The sequence below is a fragment of the Rhyacophila brunnea genome, unplaced genomic scaffold (assembly GCF_057557595.1).
Source record: "Rhyacophila brunnea isolate RB1 unplaced genomic scaffold, BYU_Rbru_1.0 scaffold_7, whole genome shotgun sequence".
NCBI classification, from domain to species: Eukaryota; Metazoa; Arthropoda; class Insecta; order Trichoptera; family Rhyacophilidae; genus Rhyacophila; species Rhyacophila brunnea.
The window spans coordinates 7,153,963-7,176,294 of NW_028233339.1; the positions used below are offsets into that span (position 1 = coordinate 7,153,963).

Genomic DNA, 22,332 nt, shown 5'->3' on the forward strand with positions numbered 1-22,332 from the left:
ATGACTCGGTATTTTGTAACTACAGGCAATACTACTTTTTGGTACTTAGAGCCTTATTTAATACACGTATTCATGTGTTGATGAAATGTTCCGTTGGTGTATGAATGCGAACGCTGCTCTAAGTTTGTCAAAAGGGATCCAGTTAGCTGAGAGCAAACATTGCTCAGAGTAAAATAGTATAATAGTGTGTTGTTAGTTGTGACGACCAACCAAATCGAATATCGGATTTCGCTGACAATGTCGGAAGCCATGACGTTTTTAACTGTAGCCCATCCAGGGTTCCTATTGATTTCAATTTCCCCTTTACCAATCGTGAGAAATATTCCTTATTCCGACTAAGTATACTGGTCTCAAAATCAAATTTGTTGCCTGTGGCCTGTGTCCTGTATCCATCGAGTGCTCAGCAATTGTTGACATCGTGTAGTGTTTTAGTCAGTAAGCCCTCTCGTGTGCACTCACACGCTTTTTTACCGCTCGAGAAATTTAGCCTATACACTTATTCAGGCAACCGCGATAGCATTTGCTTTTTTACATTTACCGATTTTCACAACCTGTTCGAACCTGTGAAATAGCACCACACAACGATAACAAACGCGTTTGTTTACGCTTGAAGAGTGAGATTGGTGAGACAGTTAGCACTTTTGTGTGTAAACAGTTATTATCGCGATAGTTTAATTCATACGCTATTGTTGCCAGTAAATCCATGCATGTCTGTCGGCGCCTATCATGTTATTAAATTTTCAATATTCAATTATGCACTTACTTACCATGATGATTAAATGAGTGTGCTCAAGCTACATTTTTGACGAATAAGGGAAAGGTACGCATGTATTTAAACATTTTTTTTCATTAATGAAAATACCAATTAAGCAATTTTATTATACAAAATGTTATATATATTTTTTATTTAATATTACTTGCACACATAGTTATCAATTAGTAATATAATATTATTCTTTTCAATATTTGCATTATTAATGTAAAAATAGGAACAATAATTTAAAAAATAATTAATTTCCGCCAAGCCTATCTTGACATGTTCATTGTTTTGATGAAAAAAATGATGTCAAAATGAATAAAACACGATGAAAATGTTAATAGGTACAAAACAATATTAGAACAATGGAAGAATTTCATTGGTGATGCATTTGTGAGTGTCATTTGTGAGTCATGCCGATGAGTTTTTATTATGATTTCTTTACACGTCTGAAAAAAAAGATAAACATAAGTTATTATGACTCAAATATTTTTAACTTTTGGATAATTTCATATCGTTTTTGAGCAGTTAATGACCCGAGGGGTATGAATGCAGATTTCACATCACCCAATACTTTTTATGTAGGTTTAAAAAACATTTTTTACTAGATTGTAATTTATTAATTTTCAGTTAATCGAGTTTGAAGATTAAATCCTAATAAGTAGGTATAATGTGCTGTTGTTGTATATAATAATATGTGAGTGGATTTCGAAATTTGGCAATGCCTAATGAAGAAAGTTACAACAGTTAGAAACGGGATGACTGTGTGTACCCTATTTCAATTAAAAAATCAAATAAAAACTATTCTCATCAAAAGTTGATTTATGATTAGAGAACCTCATTAGGCTAAGACTCTAGTGAATCTTTTATTATTACAACATGAAAATTAGGTTTCATAATCTTCTAATGTTGTTCTAGTAATGTATCTATCTATATTTATATGTTTTAGGTTGACTTTTATCCTTGTTCTATGATTCTAATTGTAGAATTAACAATTTTGCTAATTTAAGTTTGAATTAATTACATAACACAGTTTGGTCATCTATGCATTTGGTTCTGTTGTCTTTTCAGAATTTCAAATATTATAATCATTGACCAGTATAGGAAAGGAGTATCGAATATTCATAATATAAATAATAATTATAATATCAAGAAGACATATTTTGGGAAAATTGACAAATATAATATTTACCTGTAAAATAGATTTATACAATATGAGGTAATTACGGCTATTGTAAGGAACCTTATATCTATAACCTAATGTTAAATACTATATTAAGTGAGTTGTATAAAAGCAAATATGCCACTGTCCTACGGAGTCATATTGTGAGAAATGAAATAAAACTGATGCTGGGGTAATTCTAATACTTTATACGAACATCTGAGGTTTAATTGAACTATTATAGATATTAGATGGTGCAGAAACAAATATTTTTAAAATGGATATAATCCAAGTGACTAAATTTAATGATTTCTTAATGGACAGTGGTGAGTTTGCATCTCAACATTCGTAAGTAATATAGGGTGGCCATTTTGCTAAATTTCTTATGCTGTCTCCTAATTGGCTGGTTTAAACAAAGGTGTATTTGAAAGATGTCACGTGGACAGTGGTGACTGCATGTGAACCCAATTTTTCATGGTTTTCTGGGGATATTGCATTTCATCTGGTTAAGTTGTACACAATATACACAAGAATATGGAGAATATTTGTACATTTATGTGTGATTTTCGAATTTTTGTAGACAGTGGCGTTTTTGCTTTTAACAACTCATCAGTACCTATCTCTATTACTTTTCAGGAAGTGTTTGATTCAACTTAAAAAAGTGTAGGTTATATGTCAAACTAGGTGGGATTAATATTTTGAAACATCATAAAAGTTGACAGATGTATAAAATTACGTACTCCGTCTTCGTGTTGGATGAGTTTGAATGAGAATGTAGCTGGCCTTCAGCATTCTTGCTGGAGCTTCCGCTTCTGTGTTCGCTTGGCTCTGCTAAAAAAATGGAAGGCAATATAAGTAAATTCAGGCCCAGTCTTATACCCGTTTACACGTCCAGGAATTTACTGCTGGCAGTACATATTATTGCGGCAATAACAAAAAATTGCACATATTGTGCAAGTTGCAAAAATGCTTGCATGGATAAAAAAAATTCAGAAGCTTCTGAATTTTCATGCGACAATTGGACTGTGCGATATCTGCGAGTGTGGAGTAGAATGGTAGTGGCCAACCTACCGGGAAAAAAATTAATCACACTGCACAGAGACACATTTTGAACGTTTTGACATTTTCACGACCTGTCAAATAGCACAATACAATGACAATATCACGTCTTGCTTACTCTTGAAGAATGAGATTGTATTGGTGCAAGTAAATCTATGCACATGTACAGGTGCTATTAAGGTGATTGTACCGATTGAGCACAATCGGTAGCTTCCGATGTTGCAATAAAAAAAACAAACATAATGAAACTATATTATGAAGAAATTGGTATTTCATTTTAATGAAATATCTGATTGTAAAACATTTTAAATGTGGGCCATTTATACAGTTGAATCTGACAGTGTTAATATGACATATCGCAACTCTAATACTACAAGGTTCTAAGTGTTCGTCCTTGAAAAAACAAACCCAATAATGAAGTAGTATTCTAAGCTGCCTCATTGTTACTTTTGTTTCTCCAAGGACAAACACATAGAACCATGTAGTTCTCCATTCGCGGCGCGACCCTAATACAACAAGGTTCTAAGTGTTCGTCCTTGAAAAAACAAACCCAATAATGAAGTAGTATTCTAAGCTGCCTCTTTGTTACTTTTGTTTCTCCAAGGACAAACACTTAGAACCATGTAGTTCTTCACTCGCGAATATTCAACATTATTTTGATAGATATATTGAAAAACACATTAAATCATAGGTGATGCTGTACAAATTGTTTTGCAAATAAAAGCGGTAGGCAAGTCCGGAGCGTAGATCGATTGTAAACGAGGGAACTTTTAGTATGCCATTTGCAGTGACTGGCAAAGTAGTATGACGAATAGTCCGTTATGACAAAAATAACACCATGACGTGTTCAGTATTTATGACTCCCGGAATTAGCTTCAATTTTATGGCAAGATTTTTGTATAGAAACTACATCTGTTCATTTAACATAATCTGAGGCGACGGGGTATTGCTACCTTGAGGCAAAAACATTTCCAGAATATATTCTGGAAATATTTCCATGTTTTAGGATGATAAAGAACATAGGTAGCCGGTTTTGATGGTGCAATATTAAGTGACTCTATTTCTTGTTTTATTTTTTAAACTTATACTTTGTTAAACAAATTTTCTTTAGTTGTAGCAATGTCTTATATATATGCATACCTGTAGTTTTTGTGCTGGAAAGACTTTTGACTTTCTTCCCTGCATCACTGTGCAGTTCCTCCGATTTTGATTTGCTATGAGAGCGATGCTTTTGAGTTGACGTGGTTCGTTTCTTGACCGCCTCCCTCGAGTGAATTTTCTCTCTGCTAAGTCCACTCTCTCTTTCGAGAGAAGTGTCTACACTGCGAGACTTCTCCGGAGGGACGACTCTCTGCTTGGAGTGCGAGGAGAGCGAGCTCTGACCGCTCTTTTCACTTCGGTGACCTCTCTCTCTTCCCAATGATCTCACCTTTTCGCTGTTTTTGTCTCTTTCTCTTCGGGAGTGCCTATCGTGTAGACTTTTTATGGTCGAGACTGCTGTTTTGTGATTGTAATCAGGTGTCACTGCAGCTATTGACCTTCAACACAAACAAAACTTTTTATTGAAGAAGAAACTTCCATAATATAATAATTAACTTCTTCGTCTTACTGTGTTTTGATGATTTGAGCATAGCACTTTTTTGGGTAGGTACCCCAAATTATATTTGTTAACAACAATATTACCCCCTCATCCTTCACGTTGAAAGTGTTGTTTCTTAAATTATACAGAATTCGGAAAACTGACAAAATTCAATTTTAATTCATAATTAAAACATTTATATGGAGAATATGGTAATAAATTTGAAAACAACATATAAATAAACTGATAAAAATCACAGTATCGAGGTAAATAATTTCATTTTTTGATGTCAGCAATTCGAATACTGTCTTCAGAGTTCAACTTATTTGTGTACATTGTTTTTATGTTCATAAGAGAAGAAAATCTTTGTTCGCAAGTTGGGTAAAAGCTTTTGCAGCTCTCCACTTTCTTAATTAAATTCCTTGCTTTAGTTCAAGAGTTAGTAAACTACGGCTAGAGCCACTGGTGGAAAATAGAAAAACAACACAATTGCAAACACACCCTACTATGCTACTGTTGGTGACATGAGGAGAAAGCACTTGAAAAACTTTCTGTATGGATACAATTGTGCTATACAGATTACAGAATGATGGTGACTACATGAAAATGTGTTTTACACAAATGAATAAATTTAATGTATCCGAATGGTAACTGAGATGCAGCATTATCAATATTCAATTGGTATTTTGCATTAGTTTTAAGGAATGCTGGTGAAATACACAATTTTATAATTCAAAACTTAATCATAAATTTAGTTCTATACAGGAATGTCCGGGTTAGGTTAGGTTTGTGCCTCGTTGAACTTAATTTTTTTATTAAGAATCGGTAAATTCTGTGCCGTATGTTAGCCCGGTCTCACATTAAAAATCGTCTCGACCTGGATATAATCGTAAATCAAAATCAGGCACAATGTGCAATGCCCGTGGAAATGGGTGTAGCCGTTTCTATTCCAACGAACGTACAATGAAATTCATGATAGCACCGGATACAAAATCAGTAAGCAATTGAAGACTTATATGGCTTTGTTTATAATTATAGTAATCAATAAAAAAAGGGTACGACATCATAAAGGAATAAATTGAAATTAACTGACCTGTTTGACTCCTTCGATCGATCAATAATGCTTTCATTCTGATCATTATACGTTAATACCTTGGATACACTTCGACCGGAGTCGCCGCCGTGCTTCACTCGTTTGGTTTTCTTTCTGATCACTTCGGCCTGAGCCACGTCCTCCGAGGAGCTGCCGTGCTTGTGGAAGAGGGCATCCCTGCTGTGGGCGCGCTGCAGCCTCCGAGCCTTCACCACCTCCCCGGAGGAGGAAATCTTTTTCTTGTGCGATTTGTCTCTCTCCCCGTCCGCGACACGGGGGGTGTGGCTAGTGTGGCTCTTGTGCTTGTTGCTGCTGCTCACCGTTTCTCTGGTGAGGCTCTCCAGGCTGGAGTTGGAGGAGGTCCGCGTTCTGCTCTTGGGGCCCGGCCACAGATTGCCGTGCTTGGTTTTGCTGCTCTGGTGCGTCTGCACAGCTTTGCTTTCGGATGATTTTGTCGTACGCTTGACCGAATTCGTTTCGGAGATGGTCGCCATTGGCATGTATTTATTTCTGTTTCTCTTTTCATCATCATCGGTCGTGTTGATTCCGTCGGAGTATCCGTCGAGCGCTTGCAAAATTTCATCGGCAGCCTTAGTCAACTCCTCGATGATAGTCTCCCCGGGATGCTTGGTCTTCGTTTTATTTTCAACCTCGACGCTTTTCAAGATAACATTCTCTTTAGTCTTTGTTTTACTTTTGATTTTGGCACTTTTCAGCATCACATTCTCATAAATGGGGTCATGATTTTTATAATCTTCGAATATCTCAGGTTTCTTTTCAACCGTTGATTTTTCAACTGTTGATTTCTCAACGACGACACTTGCCGTAGCAGTCGAACCCTTCACTCCGAAGTATGACAGCTCATGATCTTTGAGTTTTCTGGCGGAGCCTCTCCCGGGTATCGAGGCTCGGGGAGTGGACAGAGAATCGGCGAAAGTTGATTCGGTGGTGCCATTTGTTTTTTTATTGACATCAGAGTGCGGATAGGTCCCTCTGTGCGGTGTTTTGTTATGAATGTGAGCGATATTTTCTTTGCTGATTGCAGTTCGATTGACCACCGTCGACCTCTGATCGGTTCCTTTGTATTTTTCTTCCAGAATGCTCTTTTTAATCTGAACATTGGAGATGCCTAATCTGTGAGATCTCGAATCGTCTGAAGGCGTTTTATCATTTGCATACTGCATCTCGTTCTTCATTTCGATAGACTCTGCAAAACATATTTAAATGATAGGCATTAAATGTAAATATTGTCTATTTTAAACTACCAAGTACATCGATAAACTAATCATAAACAAAAAAAATGTATGAATTTAAGTTATTATTATATAAAAACCGTTTTCCACAAAGTATTTTACCTGGTCTGTTTATCTTGAATGTGTTAATGATATTAGTGGGTGATTTAGTATCATTAGATTGGATGAAAATGCGGTTGAAATTGTTATTCCGGTTACGGTAGATGCTGGAGTCCCTCCACTTGCGGGATCCTGTCTCCGGTTTCCCGATCATCAAGTTGCGAACCTCCTCATCCGCGCTATCATCCGTGCAATCTTTGGTGTGAACAGTCTTCTTTTGCGTTTCATACAGTTTACTTTTGAGCGCAGTCTTTATGTCTGGCTTATTCTTTTGGATGGTGATCATTTCGTTTCGATATTTCACATTGTTCAATTCAGTGTTTCTAACTAACGCTGTGGATTTCAATTCGGATACGGCCTTCCTGTATTGCTTTTCAATCTTCGAGCTGTCTGATTTTGGCTGCGAAACGTCTATAATTATTTTTGTAGCAGTATTATAATGTTTCGTATTGTAGTCTCGGACTGAACTGTTACCGGTAAACCTAATGAGCGTTGGCTTTGATCGAGTTAAATAATCTGTAAATTTGAATGAAGTCATTTAACATTCTCGTCTGTCAAATATTTATTTCAACCAACTACAGCGGTTAATCGGCAGTAACTAATGAGATGCAGATCTATGTTATTAGTGGAAAAACTCAACCACTACAGATTTACTAAAAGTCTACAAACACAACAGCCCTTTAAGGCGAAGTCTTCACTGAGCCTTTTTTAAAGAGGCACCTAGCGGAAAAATACGAAGCTTGCAATTTGAGACATTTTTTTGATAATTTACAATTTCAACTGTATTAATGAATAAATATGTATCTGAAAACATTAAAAATAAAAATATTTTTTATTTTAAGTCAAAGACAAACTTACAATTGTAAAAAATGTAATAAAATGTGAATTTGTTCTATCGGTCCGCACCCTATTATTACATATATTTTATGGTCATATTTATTATTAAAATTTAGTTTATTAAGTTTTCTAAGCATCACCTAAGCGATTTTTGACATTTTCATAGTTTTAATATTTTTTATATCTATTTTAAAAAACATCGATTTTTATAAAAAATATAAATGTCTATAACTTGAAATCCTTTTTATTTAGATCAAATCAATTATTTTTATAAATATAAATAAAATATTTATATTAATATAAATATAAAGGATTTCAAGTTATACACATTTATATTTTTTTATAAAAATCGATGTTTTTTAAAATAGATATAAAAAATATTAAAACTATGAATTTGTCAAAAATTGCTTAGGTGATGCTTATAAAACTTAATAAACTAAATTTTAATAATAAATATGACCATAAAATATATGTAATAATAGGGTGCGGACCGATAGAACAAATTCACATTTTATTACATTTTTTACAATTGTAAGTTTGTCTTTGACTTAAAATAAAAAATATTTTTATTTTTAATGTTTTCAGATACATATATATTCATTAATACAGTTGAAATTGTAAATTATCAAAAAAATGTCTCAAATTGCAAGCTTCGTATTTTTTCGCTAGGTGCCTCTTTAAAAAAGGCTCAGTGAAGACATCGCCTTAATACAATACAATACAATAAAAAAAAAACTACTCTGAGATTACTTATTTTGGCAGCATATTATTCAAGTTTCAAAGTATACTGAAGCGGATTTAAATGCATGAATAATTAAAAAAAAACTAATTGCTATATTAACCATGTTGACTTTCACCCAATTAAAACAATTATTAATGTACAAGTTTAGTACTGTTCATTAAATTTTGACATTTTTATAAATGTAAAAGCTGTACATAACTACTCTCCACGTGAATCTGGTATCATTTTTAGTGATGCGAATGTTTATTTGGGTTCTAGAAGGATACAACCTTTCAATAATAAAATTTATTATTAATATTGCAACTCATGCTAATTTTCTACATACAAAATAATATCTAAGTATCTCTACTGAATAATAAGCAAAATCTTACATGTAACAAGTCAACAGACTACATCATACACACCTATCTAATGCAGTAATTTATTAATAGTAATATGGAACAAAGACAAACAGAATATATGGTAAAACTCTTTGTGGAAAGCGTCTTGATCTATTTTGTTAGTCAACATAATATATACTTACAATCGATTTCAACTCGTAGCAATTGTATACAGTTGTATGTGAATTTTATTATTATCAATTTAAGCTACATACATACTAAGCAAAAATGGATGCGTAACACCAAAGAAGTGTGAGGGTCGCCTATGACCTGTCCACCCAAATGTTGATGAATATAATATCTGTCAACTGTTTCTTCAGTACAGTGTTGACAAGCAAACTCAAAAGCTTCATTAACATGACTTTTTCTTTTTGAGCAAAATGTTTTATTTTTTTCTGTCGCCATATAACGTAATCAAATAATCATTTGTTCAAATAAAAGATGATATTAAAATATTACATACTATAATCGCTTCAAAGAGGAGCATAATATTGTCCTCTGCATTGTGGAGATTATCAAAACAAACAAACACACACCCTCCAAACCAACCCGCCTCGCACCACACTCGGTCTCAATCAAGTGTAGCACGAGGCATCAGCAGTTTTCCGCACTGGCAGCAGATACCCAAGACTGAGGTTGCCACGTTCTCAAGTGAGCTTTGATTGATTCCAATGATTTTACTCTAACACAAAGTCCCATGGTAGAGAAAGGCACGAAGAATTAACAAAAAGAAAAGGAATTTAATAATCTATATAACAAAAAAAGAAGCTAATCAATACGGACAACAACATTTATGTGAAGAGATCTTCAAGCACGCAGTAAGACATCACAGTTTTTTTTAAAGCAATAAAATTGGCCTTTGTGGCGACCAGGTCGGACGGCCCGATGAGTCCAACAGCTGGTTGGACCGACTTTAGCATCTGACAACAACAAATCAAACAGATGTTTTTTTATGAGGAATGGTTGTTAGTCATTTGGGTCCTTACTCTGAGTTCATTAATACAATATTCAAGTAAATTAGAGCTAGCTGAGTGTTAAGGACAGCCACTCAACTATTATTCAACTAAGGGCGGTTTATTTATATGTGATTTGATAAATGGTGTCTAAACCGCTTCACTGCGGAGCATTTAATTACCACATTTAAATAACATGCTAATTATATCTAATGGCACCCTAATGAGGACACAACAGGTGTGCCGTCCGCACTGTAAGGATTAATGTAGATATTAAAATGGACTGTCATGTAACAACTGCAGTTATCTGTGGCTGCCTACGGCTGAGTGTTGGCCGCTCTTGAGTTTCGACAACGGGTTGCCACCTATTTTTTATTGCTTGTGGTCCGTGAACATTGTTAATAAAAACCTTTTCATAAAGTTGCCACAAATAAATCGCATGCACAAAATTTACTAACCAAATTTAATTGTGTGTGTATTGCAAAATAACTATAAAAAAACAGACCCATCACCAGTAGATAACTACATAAAAGTAAAATCAGCAGGTAATTGACTTAAAAAGGTGCAGTGTAACATATTTTTTTTAAATTAATACATATTAATTTGGAGCAAAGCTTGGGATATATTTTGATTTCAAACATTTCATACAAAATATACCCACTAGAAATCTTTTTAGAAGAAAATATGAATATATATATGAAATAATAATATATATATATATGATATAAATATAAAAGCACACTAATGTGAATCCAGCGGTTACAGGTTCAAATCCCGTCAGTTGTCTAGTGGGTATGTTATATATGCATGAGATGTTATCAAATTATGTACGAGTACGTTCAATATTTTTTAAATTTCCAACAAAAGATTTTATATCAGTGGGTCTATTCTATACTTATCGACCGCTAAAGTGATAAAGTGATAAATACAACCGCTAACTAGGGTAGGTTTGTATCAAAGTATTAGCACTTATTATAACAATTATAATAAGTTGGTTGTAATTGTTGCAATAAGTGCTATATTTTAACAGTACCTCTCTTGGCTGTGATAAAATTTAGAGTGAGATAGACAGTTTTGACTGTTTAGACGGCTAACTTATTGTAACAATTATAATACCTGAACACAAATATGTAATAAATACTATCACTTTAGCGGTCGATAGTCGCCTTGTGTATAGAATAGACCCGCAGGATAGGGTGTTTTTTAAAGGAAATCCATATTTAGAATAAATTTTCATAATTTTTGCTAAAAATGGCAATTAAATATGCTAATGAGCTCAGGTAAACACGATTTTTAAATGGGACGTGATCAGTAAATGGAAGATAATTACGAACCTGACAAATGTTGAAAACCTGCTGATATTTAAGTTGTGCTAGATGTAAATGTAATTTAATTCATAATAATGCATTACTTACCATTGGTATTTCCAGTTTTACTATTTAAATGCGGGAATGACGTTTCTATGATGGGATCGCCGAGACCGAAATTAACTTTTGTGGAGTAGCCCTTTATCTCAGTGCTTGAGGTCTCGCTGAGATCATTGATGACATACGTCAGCAGCTTATCGTCCAATTTATTATTCGATTCATTCACAGTTGATAATCTGGACAAAATGGCACTCTTCAGCTTATTATCGACGCCATCTTTCTCCGCGTGTTCTGATGCATGGTTTTTGAGGGTGACTGACGATTTCCAAAGAGGAGCAACGGCTGCGTCTTGAACAGGCCGAAGCTTGACTCCCCATAAGGACTTCTCTGAAATGTTGCTATCGGGCAATATCTGCCTGTCTTCTCCGAGATGGTACGGTCGCGGTTTTACGGGTTTGTTTTTTAATATGCCGCGAGGTTGATCGGTCTCTGAAACATCATCGCAGTTCAACTCATTCAAATAAGGAGGATCTTCAGCCGTCGGCTTAGTCGGCGAGTCTTTTATTGTTGGCTTTATTTCTGTTATCACAGCAAAATTGAGTTTTAGTCTGTCATCGGAATTCTCCACATTGTAAACCTGGAATTCGGATGTTTTAGTTTCGTGCGTGCTGTCACCGAAATGCATTATAGGAAAACCATTCTTTTCGATGTCTTTCGGGACATTGTTGCCATTTCTACGGCGACGTCTGAAATTGTTCGTGGAGGGCGGCTTTCCGTCTGTCTCCACGATATTCACTCGACCCGACTCGGCTGCAAAGTGTACTTCGGTTTTACAGAACTCTACTTTTTTGTTTTTCCTTTCTGCGGTGTCTTCCTCCGGCCGCAGGTGGGCATCTAAATTTGGAGAAATCTCTCGCTTGGTGTCTGCAAACATCTTCGGCCCGTGCAAGTCTTTTACGGTTTCTGTCACACTTTGTGGTTTTAGTTCACTTCCGGGAGAAATAATCTGAGCACTGTAACTATTTCCGCCGTTGTTTGAAACGGAATTTCTCTCCGAATGATATTTGTAATTGTTTTTAAATAAGCTGTTCTTCAAAGATAACTCGTTACGTTGTATAGCATCACTTACAGAAATGAGATCTGTGTGCTGTACGCTGTTTTTAATGTTTACTCTATGGTCGTTCATTTGTAGCTGCCCATACTCATGTTCATGTTCATCGGTTGTATCCTTTTTGTTACAGTTGTAAAGGTTTTCTGTGAAGGTTTTTCTGTTTTGAATTAACCAGTCTTCGAAGGTCTCCTTGTTATGGGTGGTGCCATTACCTTGGGTTACGGCTCCGCTGGAAACGGGTCTAGAACTGCGGTATTCTGCACTCTGAGATATTGAATTAGAGTTAGAATTAGATAGAGCGTTAACTATCTCGGTGGATCGCCAAATACCGCTATCTGTAGACGACTCAATATTATCCCTGTCGCGACTCGAAAGAGAACTGTGATCATTTTTTAAACTGTTTTGCACCTTTTCGAAACCGTAAGACTTTCTTCTCGTATACCAGTCGTCATTTCTAGCGGAAGAGCTGCCGATTGTCTTTGAACCTCTGGATTCGAGGCTGTTGGTGGCGCGGGGATATAGCATTTTTTCATTATCGACGTTGTTCCCGTCCATTCCGAACATGTAAGATCGAATACCAGACGCGGGAGTCAGGGTTTCCAAAGATGATTCGGGGATCGTTTCCACAAATTCGCAAGCATTTTTTTCAACGCGAGACTTATTTTCTCCAGAAAGATATTTCAGTCTCTCCCTTACTTCATTTAACCTTTCGACGGCTATAAATTTCTTCGTTTTCAATATGCTCGGCTTAATTGTAAAATTTTCTAAGGAAGAATCCATTCCAAAGTTATCTTCGGGGTTTTCAGGGATACATTCGATCTTGGCAGGCTCAATGATGGGAGGAGACACATTTTGCACGTCGTTTCTGATACTCGAATGAAGAACCAACGAATGAGAGGAAGGTCTGTTGATGCTTTCTAGTTCTCGTTTTATCCGATCTACGCTTCCTACATTGTCAGGTAGATCGGTCACTTTCCCTCGATTGGCAGAAGTCCGTCGCGGAAACTGTAATGATCTTCTTATCTTGGATGCCCTTCTCCACTCCTCGAGTTGCTGGGTCTCATCTTTGAAGACACTCTCTTTTTCTGGACAACTGTCATAGAAGCTGTCTTCAGAACCGTTATCAGGAAAATTTACCTTGTAAGTTGATATCGGGTTGCTGTCAGTTTTCGTTGATTTTTCAGATCGATCATTTTCGTTTTTGACATCTTTCATGTCTGCAGCCAGTTTTTGCGACTGGCCGTTTCTGTAGAAGGCCAACGGGTCGGTGATAGCGCCACGGTGAAGAAAGGACGAAGCGAGGAGGCTAGACTCAAAGCCAGAGTTGGCGGCTCCGTTATTCCATTGAGCACTATTAGAACCGATGTCTAACCGATTTAAAGTTACCTGAAATAAATCAATAACGATGATTAGTGTTTTTTAACGACTTTTATTCTTGGGACTTTTTTGGCACCTCACTTTAATTTAAACAAACTTATCTTAAAACCGAGTTTCTCAATGTATATTATATAATATTAACACTACAACTTCAATACATTGAATGTCTCACACAATTTATTTATATAGATTAGAAAAGTTCTTTTGGCATGATCACAGCGCTCGAAATGGACTGGAACGCACCGGAGCACAGCTCCTGTTCGTGAAATCCTCGAGATTATCGCTCCGTCTCGTGGAAAAATGAAAAGTTGCACTACAATTCGTGAATTATTAAAAAGTAATATAATTATTTACATATTTAAATATAATTCTTAAAGTTTATATGAAACATATCGGAATCATATAAAAAAATATTGTTTATGACGTGACGTAAACCTCAATTGTCATCTACCTTGCCGATTATGCCCAAATCTCGCATGCCACAAAACTGGCCCATCTAATCTTGGTAGCCTACCTATACAACAAAAAATCGAATACATACCTACACTATTTTTATATAATAATTAAATTATTACATAAATAATATGTTAATATTTTCGGAATATTATCGAGCGCTCCGGTTCGTAAAATTGTCCATTTCGAACACTGCATGATCACATAGAGACATGCAGCTATTTGTATAATATTATAACATATATGGAGATGTACATAATATAAATATACCCGTACATTGATTTTGGGTCCCATTTTTCAAAATTCTGTGGTATAAAAAACTAATGTGCAAAATTCACATAACCCTATAAGTTTAAAAAATAAAGATTGTGAGATGCATTGATATGGAGAAGTATATTCCTGGAACATTTTTATTTTATCGAATTTTACAAGAATTTAACCATTGTGTATTGCACAGGAACCCAACCCCGTTGTATCATAATTTAAAGTTTCTTTTCTTTGGGAAGAGAAGGGAGGGAAACCCGATTAGTCCTATCGCTCTATCACCATGGCATCCACAACATTCAGTAGTGTCGATAGTAGGTCAAATACATATACACAATAAATAAATAGTTTACACACGAGATTATACGTAAATTATAAGAAATAATTCGCATATACAGATCTTTCAAAGCTTGTGTTTTTTATATATTAAATTTACAGAGATAAATATCACCAGTCCTATTACAGTCCACTAAAAAGCACGACCACTATAAATACGTAGCAACAGAATACAAATTACGAAGCATATATTAATTTAAATTTTAAGATTTTCGTAATAATTATTAATATGACGTACCTGTTCAAAACACTAGATATTTTTTTAATTCATACATAAACTTCCAATTTGAGAAAAAAAAACATTATAACGGGTTTCTCTTTATCATTAAGTACCTACACGTTATTTCATGGTTAGAAAATAAAAATGTATAAAATAAGAAACCTATTTTTTTTTAGAAAAATTGACGATTTTTTAATTAAATGTAAAATAATTCAAAATATGAATGATAACAACATCCATTTGTAATCTTTGAAATAACTTATTAAACTACAGTTCAATCATAAATATAATGTTAGAAATGTTCAACTGACGCTCAGTTCATAACGATTATTTTAAATTCTAAATCTATATTAGGTACCTACTGTCAAATCTTTTTGAGATATGTAGATTTATGCGTATTAATTAACTAAAACACTTTAAAATGTAGATTATCAGATATTTATAATATTGATTACATGTTTTGTATTCTGTCGCGAGATAAGGCTAGTAGCATTTTGCTTACCTTCTCGAAATTCCGTCAATAGACGCTTCTAACATATTTATAAAACTCCGCTTCTAGTAGGACGGGTCAATAATAATTATAATAATATTAATATATATTATTGAATGAGGAGAAAGTGGAGTGATTATGCGAATGAATTCATTGGAAAACCGATAGCATCTGACACATAGTAACTACATACTTACGTTACTAATTATTACTAGTTGTGGAAGATGGATAAAACTGATTCAAATTTTGGCAGTATCTCAGTCATGACTAGGGATTCCAATTCCGGGATCCCGAAATATTTTCGATACCTATGAATCCCGGGATTGGTAAACATAATCCCGAAACTTTCGGGATTGATTTTTTTTTATCAAATTTTCTGGAAAATAAAATAAAAACGAAAATATTTAGAAAAAAATACTTTAAATAACATATAACTGCATTAGAAATAAACTGAGTTTGAATGAAGTTTGATTTATTACACGTGTTACCAATTCATTTTATTTTTTTTACATAAATTAATAAAAATGAGAAAGATTGGAAAAAAACAATCCTTTGCACTTTCGTGATATGAATTTGAGAAATATATGTATTTCCTAAACCTATGTATTTCCAAGATTGAACATGCACAATATTAACAATACATGTCTTAAATAGTATAAATTATTTATTTATTAATTTTTGACCGATCTTATCAATGTTTTTTGTATATATATAAAAATTTTATATAAACTATCGAAAAAATGCCAATCCCGGGATCGTCAAATCGTAATCCCGAAATCCCGGGATCAAAAATTTGGCTCGGGATTGGATTCCTTAGTCATGACTATGAGAGATGAGTAACGAAAGGTATCACGGGGATGTATGGTACCTGCATGTCCTCAAAGTGAGTGTTGGAAGATCGGGATGTTGACGATGAGTGGGAGGCGCGCATGACGCGTATCATGCCAGGGGCACGCGCGCTCACCATCTCCACCTGCCGACGAGCGTGCACCGCACGACCCTCGCCTGCCTCTGATACCACTTCCATGCCGGCTACCACCTGTTGAGTGAAACATGAATTAATATAATTCTTCTTCGACCATGTCCGATCCTAATAGGATCATATGGGCCTCCACAGAGTAGAGGTTTGTATTAACAGATTTTTTGTTTTTACGAGAAATGGATGTCAGCCACTTGCTCAACCTATTAGGTCCATACCCTGACCCACACACATATTGAAAAACGATATGTGTACTTGCCAGACCCAGGATTCGAACGAAGCCTGGCTACCGGTTCACAGATACTGTCCAACGACAAGAAATCTGCGATAACAGGAAGTCGCTGTAGTAACATATAGAAGACTTCTCAGTGACGTATCTGCCATGGCGGCAACGCGTGGTAGAGGTGTGTTTAAATATTGTATCGGCTCTCCTTTTAGATTCGACTCTTTTCCTTCTTCGCAATAAACCAAAAGTTTACCAATAATAATTCTAACATCACTCCTGATCGTTTTAGACATTTTTTTTTATAAAAAGCTTCAAATTGCGTAAATTTATAGATTCATTCACCACGGGACCGTAAAATGAAATGATAGATTTGGGGGCGTTCCTCAATTGAAAACGGAAGTGCGATTAGCTGTACTGGAGGGATTGTCGGTTCATAGTTTTAAGTTTTAACACGTAGACAAGAAGTACTTGTTTGACAATACGCACATTAACTGTCAGTAGAGGTGTACACCCGGGCGGCAGGATTTGGGGGTGGCAAAAGTCCAAAAAGCATTCTCAATAGTATGGGTCAGTTTCATAGCATACATACCAAAAAATATAATATTTTTGCAAAAATATAATTCGTTTTGTATGACAAACGGCGCTCAAAGATTTCTAGAGGTACAAAATTAGAAGAAAAACAATTTGTCTCATGAGTTTGTATCATTAACAGTAAAAAAATTGCCTGTGGCGCAATTTTTATTCACAATTTTTAAACATTATTTTATAAATAGTTCAGAATGTTATGTATTTAATAGATGAATTATGTTTTTTTTTTGCTTTGGTATCTAACATACTTCGATTCCGATATTTTATTATTTGGGGGGGGGGGGGTGGTATTTTTGGCTGGTATCCGGGCGAGTCACTCTTGGCGAGGCCCTGAGTCCTCGCCGTCAGTAATTCCCAGAAGCTATAAGAGCATAGAATCACGCAAATTGACATTTGGCCCTGACTGTGTGGATGCTATCCGGCGGCATAATGCTTTATATCGTATACGCTCCTTGAATAAAACCCAACGCCTCGTGTTTAATGGACTCATATCTTTATTCATAGCAATTTATTTGGACAAAGAAAGCTATTGATATCATAGTATCATCGCTATTAGATTAGCTCTGGACATAGGAAGAAGGAACGAAGAATAATAGTGCTCTTTAGACCGAACTAGACCAAGCTTTATTGGGGGCCATCATGAATTTTATGATTTGATGGCATATTATTATATGGAACGTTTTTGAATTGTGATTGAATTGACAACCCCGTATAAATGGATATGTTGTCAGTTGATGCATTGAAATAAGTCGTCATTATCGGTAGCCGTTGTATTTTGCAGCTATTTTTACCCTTTTGGCCAAAAGACCGTGACCTGGGGGCCCATTTAGAATGTGGGGGGCATGGTAATAGCAGTTGAACTACAGTGATACCTACGACAGTGAAATTCAGGTGCATGGATACAATTTCTACCCGTGTGCAAAAAGTAGACGGCGTATTACCTATAATCGTTGTCACCGACAGCATTTATGTTGTGCCTGCTCTATCCCTTTGTCCTGCTCTGTACCAATCCTACAAATTCGTGTTCCTGTCCAAACTATCGAATATTACTTACAATGTGATACATGTGGACAACTGGGCGCCACGCAATCGAATGGAATTCGAAAATAAATAGACGTTCGTGAACTATATGGATACATTTAAAAGTTTAAAATATATATTTAATATTATTATTTATATATAAATTAATACATATATTATTATTTAATACTTGGTAAGAATTTAAATATGCACATATAAATAATGATTTAATTGTGCATATGTTTAAGTTCAAACGAGAAAAGAGTTCTTTAATTTTTATATATAAAGCCTCAGGCATGATAATTCTCAATCTGCGATGAAAAACATTTTGAGCAAAATTTATTAAAGCCACTTAGTTGTAGACAGAAACTGATTAAAATTCCTAGTCTAGTTTCTGTATAAAATCGTAACTAATGTCTATTTATTTCATTCGATAGTGCGGCGCCCAATTGTCCTGGCGTCCAGTTGTCCCATTCCCGTAATGAATTAGTATTACAAGTTTAGTACCTACAGTTGTTTTTTGCACCTACTGGAACATCTGAAAATACTAGTGCCTTTCAATACAGACATCACACGCTCTAATTTTTTCTAAGTATTATCAAGTTAATCTTCTAAATACTGGATTTTTTTGCGTCCCACGGGTTGGCAAACTGTGGTTTAACCGTTATTTTAAATATTCTACTGAACAAGAGAATTTAATTTTAGAAATCAATCAATGTTGAACATAGAATGTGGAATCATAAAAAATTTACAAATATATTAATTAATATGAAACATGTAGACCGTGAAATGAACACATTTCCATGAATATACCTTCACTCCGAATCTAACTGTAAGTGTAGGCAATGTACAATACTATATTTATTATAATTAAACTTACTGACAAATGCATGTGGACAATTAATATTTTTTGTTTGAAACTCAACGCGCGCTTTATTCGAATCGAACCAACACTATAAAACATTACACGTACCTAACTGCTTCCGATGAAACATTTCAATTTTCCCCCCAATTATTATGGCTACATAAAATTTTCTTCTTTGTTTTTTTTTTTGTATTTGTAATGCTTGTAAACAGTTTTTATACGATGTTTATGTGTTTACGGGCAGTTGTCTGTCGCTCTGGAGTCTGGACTAGGCTTAAAAGCAGGGAACTCATTATTTTTCTTTTCTGTGCTTAAAACCATAAATCTATATTTTATTTTGGTTTTGCCAGAAGCAACAACAGCCAACTTGGCAGTGTTGCAATCTTCTTGTTGTCTTCGGTAGAAAACATATAGATTTTTGGTTTGTCACAAAAAAAATAACAAGTAATTTGAGAAAATTCGTGTCATATTTTTGTATCTCTGCCGGTCACAATTTTTTACCAGCGAATCTGAGAAAATCTGTTTTGTTCCGAGGATTTCTTTTAACCTCTCAAACATTTTTTTTCTCAACTCAGTTAAGAGCTCTCTTCTATGTAATATGTTCGTCATAGGTAAAATCTGGGGAAAGAATACATTCCTGGCGAACTCCGTTTTGCACCTTAGAATTTTACATCATTACCATTATTATTGCAAAGCTATAATGGATATAAAGACTTGGCAATAAGGGATGCAGGAAACTCTCATCTCTAGAAGGACTTTTAAGTTTTTCAACAATTGCACGCAGTCAAAAACCTTGTTATAAGCCAGGATTGGTGAACCTTTTTACGTACGCGTGCCAAAATATCCCTAATATTATTTTTCGACTGTCGTGCCGAGCAATTTTTCATAGGGGAAAAAATTATATAAAAAATGATGATGTTATAGATACCACCCACAGAACATAACATGTGTATATGAATGTATCGCGGGACCCTACATTGGTGATGCGAAGCATCTGAAACAATTGGACTGGGAGTGTTCTGGGAGAAGATGCCCAAGACTTAGGTTGCTACGCTCAAAGTGAGATCTGACTTTAATGAGTTTATTTTAATGCAAAGTGCCAGGAAGAGAAAAGCACATGGAAATTACGAAAAGAAAATGAAGTTACGTTGTGTATACAGCAAAGAAAACGAAGCTAGTCATATAGTAGGTAAGTACCTATTTTAAATTTCCTGCATTTTTCTATTAGTCGGCGTACGTTAATTTTGCTCACGCGTATCTTTCCGAAACTGGCCTGCTCTTTTGGAATTTGCCAGCTGGTAAAGTGCTTCATATGTTTGCTACTCAGCCTACTCAAGTAGGTACAGCAGATTTTTACTAGCGTGGGAGGTCTGTGAGTTCGTGAGGTACTTTCCACACTTTCTTGTGTAGGTATAAGGATAAATTCTGACTCCGTTCAATAGCGGGTCCATTTTCCGACCTCCATACCGTATTACAGATATTTAGTAGAAGAATGATGATTCCATTTTCTCATTCCATCAAGTATCTTTAGGAGTTTAGCTTGTACGTCATCGCTTTCTGGTGATTTCCTATTTTTTAGCTTAAAACTGGCACGCAGAAAATCCGGTTCAAGTTCCTTATGTAACCATGCTGGTGTAATGCCTGTCAATTACCTACGTGGTCGCAGCCATAACCTATTCTGGGTCAGAACTGTTCGTCAGCTGAATGCAGCACTATTCTAACTCACATTTAAAATATTTTGAAGGAGAGTTTTTTGAAACAGTCTACTTCAGTTATTTATTATTTATATAGACAAATGTACGCACAATTTTTTTCATCAATAATCCCACTAAAATATGATTTGTATATTTATCCATAAAAATAATAAATAATTTCAGTAAATTGATTCAAAGAACTCTCTCCTAAAAAATATCAAATGTAAGTTAGAATAGTTCTGCATTCAGCTGATGTGTTTTTCTCGACTCAAGCCTATCGGGCACCGCTAGCGAGGGGTGCAAGACTAGTAAATGCGCTACCTAAAGACATAGACATTTTCAATAATGTACTTTGCATTTTGTTTTTGAAACTTTATTTTATTGTATAAATATATACTTACTTATATATTTTTTTTAAATATTATTGTTAATTTCTTCTTCTCTCTTGTGAGAGTAATGTTTGTAATGACTTAATGAACGCCCTGAATTTTGATTTGTTATGTCCACAATATTTTGTTTTCTTAAATACATAAATGTTGGCATCCTCTTCATTCTTATACAGCCAGTGACGTCCCGTGGGGGTAGGCAGATTGAGCGTCGCTTGGGGGCGGTAGTTACTCGAAGGGCGGCAAATCGAAGAGAATCATTTGGAAAATATAGAAACAGCTACCTAAACTCAGTAATAACGAAAATATCTCTCCATTCAAAAAAATCAGCTCACTGATTTTATCGGGTTCGCGATATCTAGTTTACTTTCGTTGCCCTTCGACGACTTCTTGGTGACCAGAAACGACACGTGCAGATTTGCGAATAATTAGCCTGATATTTTGTTAGTAATGTATCCATACAAAACATTTCTTCGATATTGAACTTATGAACTGATGATAAAATACTGTATTAAAAAAATGAGGCGGCTTTTTGGCGCTGCCTAGGGGCGGCATTTTATCTATGGACGTCACTGTATACGGCTCCAAGCAATAATCTCCCAATATAATAAAAGAGTCAATTTCAGTTAAGGTCCTGCCATCATCCATATTTCAGAAGTAAACTTCGAACAGGCGCAGGAGGTATCCGCTTACAAACTTTACCTAAAAATCCCTGAAAATTTCATATATTTATGTATGGACATGGAAAAATATAGCCTGCAGTGGAAATTGTACTTATTGTATTCGATATTTTGAACAGTTTTGTCCGCCTCGGGCCTCCAAATATCTTAAGCCGCCACTGTAAACTTGGTGATTTTATTTGGGAGAAGCTGCCTGCGGTTCTCAAGGGACAGCCGGTTGAGCAAAAGTGGTTCGCCCACATATAAATCCAAATATTTATACATCTTAGATATATGTAATATATATTATTAGTGTGTCGTCGGTAAGGACCGAATGAAACAGTGACTAGGTTATTTTATTGACGATTTATCAATGCCACATT

At 35.2% G+C, this 22,332-nt stretch overlaps 1 protein-coding gene across 3 annotated transcripts in view; it reads right to left on the reverse strand.

Moving 5' to 3' along the window:
- Positions 1 to 968: 968 nt before the first annotated feature.
- The window catches only part of LOC147064431 (uncharacterized), a 65,314-nt gene continuing 43,950 nt past the window's right edge, over positions 969 to 22,332 (reverse strand). For all 3 annotated transcript variants that reach the window (XM_085957944.1, XM_085957945.1, XM_085957946.1), the window contains exons 3-8: positions 16,401 to 16,571; positions 11,330 to 13,778; positions 5,651 to 6,857; positions 4,119 to 4,516; positions 2,660 to 2,750; positions 969 to 1,206 (exon numbers count right to left, since the gene is read on the reverse strand). In XM_085957944.1, coding sequence (XP_085814070.1) covers positions 1,188 to 1,206; positions 2,660 to 2,750; positions 4,119 to 4,516; positions 5,651 to 6,857; positions 11,330 to 13,778; positions 16,401 to 16,571 — 4,335 coding nt within the window. In that variant the 3' untranslated portion in view covers positions 969 to 1,187. The remainder of the gene's footprint in view (positions 1,207 to 2,659; positions 2,751 to 4,118; positions 4,517 to 5,650; positions 6,858 to 11,329; positions 13,779 to 16,400; positions 16,572 to 22,332) is intronic.